The sequence below is a fragment of the Macadamia integrifolia genome, chromosome 5 (assembly GCF_013358625.1).
Source record: "Macadamia integrifolia cultivar HAES 741 chromosome 5, SCU_Mint_v3, whole genome shotgun sequence".
Taxonomy (NCBI): Eukaryota; Viridiplantae; Streptophyta; class Magnoliopsida; order Proteales; family Proteaceae; genus Macadamia; species Macadamia integrifolia.
Genome location: NC_056561.1, coordinates 14070802 through 14072479, shown reverse-complemented (window position 1 = coordinate 14072479; position 1678 = coordinate 14070802). Strand labels below are relative to the sequence as shown.

Below are 1678 nucleotides of genomic sequence, written 5' to 3'. Positions count from 1 at the left end.
TGGCTTTGGCCGAACTCCCAACCGAGAAGGGAACTCCCAATCGAGGGGGACCCTCGGTCAGGTCCGTTCGGCTTTGGCCGAACTCCTAACCGAGAGGGGGACCTTCGGTCAGGTCCATTCGGCTTTGGCCGAACTCCCAACCGAAAGGGGGACCCTCGGTCAGGTCCGTTCGGCTTTGGCCGAACTCCCAACCGAAAGGGGGACCCTCGGTCAGGTCCGTTAGGCTTTGGCCGAACTCCCAACCGAGAGGGGGACCCTCGGTCAGGTCCATTCGGATTTGGCCAAACTCCCAACCGAGAGGGGGACCCTAGTTCAGGTCCGTTCGGATTTGGCCGAACTCCCAACTGAGAGGGGGACCTTCGGTCAGGTCCGCTCAGCTTTGGCCGAACTCCCAACCGAGAGGGGGACCTTTGGTCAGGTCCGTTCGGATTTGGCCGAACTCCCAACTGAGAGGGGGACCCTCGGTCAGGTCCATTCGGCTTTGGCCGAACTCCCAACCGAGAGGGGGACCCTCGGTCAGGTCCACTCGGCTTTGGTCGAACTCCAGGTCCGCTCGGCTTTGGCCGAACTCCCAACCGAGAGGGGGACCCTCGGTCAGGTCCGTTTGGCTTTGGCCGAACTCCCAACTGAGAGGGGGACCCTCGGTCAGGTCCGTTCGACTTTAGTCGAACTCCCAACCGAGAGGGGGACCCTCGGTCAGGTCTGTTCGGCTTTGGCCGAACTCCCAACCGAGAGGGGGACCTTCGGTCAGGTCCGTTCGGCTTTGGCCGAACTCTCAACCGAGAGGGGGACCCTCGGTCAGGTCCGTTCGGCTTTAGCCGAACTCCCAACCGAGAGGGAGACCTTCGGTCAGGTCCATTCGGCTTTGGCCGAACTCCCAACCGAGAGGGGGACCCTCAGTCAGGTCAGTTCGGCTTTGGCCACACTCCCAACCGAGAGGGGAACCTTCGGTGAGGTCCGTTCGGCTTTGGCCGAACTCCCAACCGAGATGGGACCCTAGGTCAGGTCCATTTAGCTTTGGCCACACTCCCAACCGAGAGGGGAACCTTCGATCAGGTCCGTTCGACTTTGGCCGAACTCCCAACCGAGAGGGGGACCTTCTGTCAGGTCCGTTCGGGTGCAAACCTCGAGGCTTCGTACTCTGACGTGGCGACGCCATTAATGCTCTAGTAGTCGTACCGTCTTTCTCCCCATCTATATAGTGTGGGGGGCCATTTGTGGGGCACTTTCCTTTTCCCTTCGAAGAGCTTACCTTCGGCCTCGGTGTTCTTTTCGAAGCTTTCGTCTTCGTCTTGACTTCCCCTAGTTTAGCGACACCCAAAAAAGTAAGTGATGTCTTCCTCGTCGGGCTACAGCCCATCGTCCTTCGGGAGGACGAGGCCAAAACGTAGGCATAGGAGTCCAGGGGAGGTCCGAGGGATGTCTTGGGATTCCACTGACTCTCCCTCCTCCTGCGACTCATCGTCCGTGGCCTCATCGTCGGGGTCCTTGGGTGGCTCCAACGGTGTAGGATTCAGGGAGAGGGTGCTCGATTCCCGAGCTCAGACCCAGGAGCCTTTAGAAGTGGAGGCTCTCAACATCGTCTCCACGATGGACGAGCCAGAACTGGAGGAGCTAAGGGCCTCCTTCGATGTCTCGAACGCTTTCGAGCTCCGTCTACCCAGACCATCCGACCGAG

General features: G+C 60.2%; 1 protein-coding gene across 1 annotated transcript in view; it reads right to left on the bottom strand.

Moving 5' to 3' along the window:
- LOC122077907 (keratin, type I cytoskeletal 9-like) overlaps positions 1-1159 on the bottom strand; it is a 9099-nt gene extending 7940 nt beyond the window's left edge. The window contains exon 1 of the mRNA XM_042643799.1: positions 1126-1159. Within this exon, the coding sequence (XP_042499733.1) occupies positions 1126-1159 (34 nt within the window). The remainder of the gene's footprint in view (positions 1-1125) is intronic.
- Positions 1160-1678: the final 519 nt, after the last annotated feature.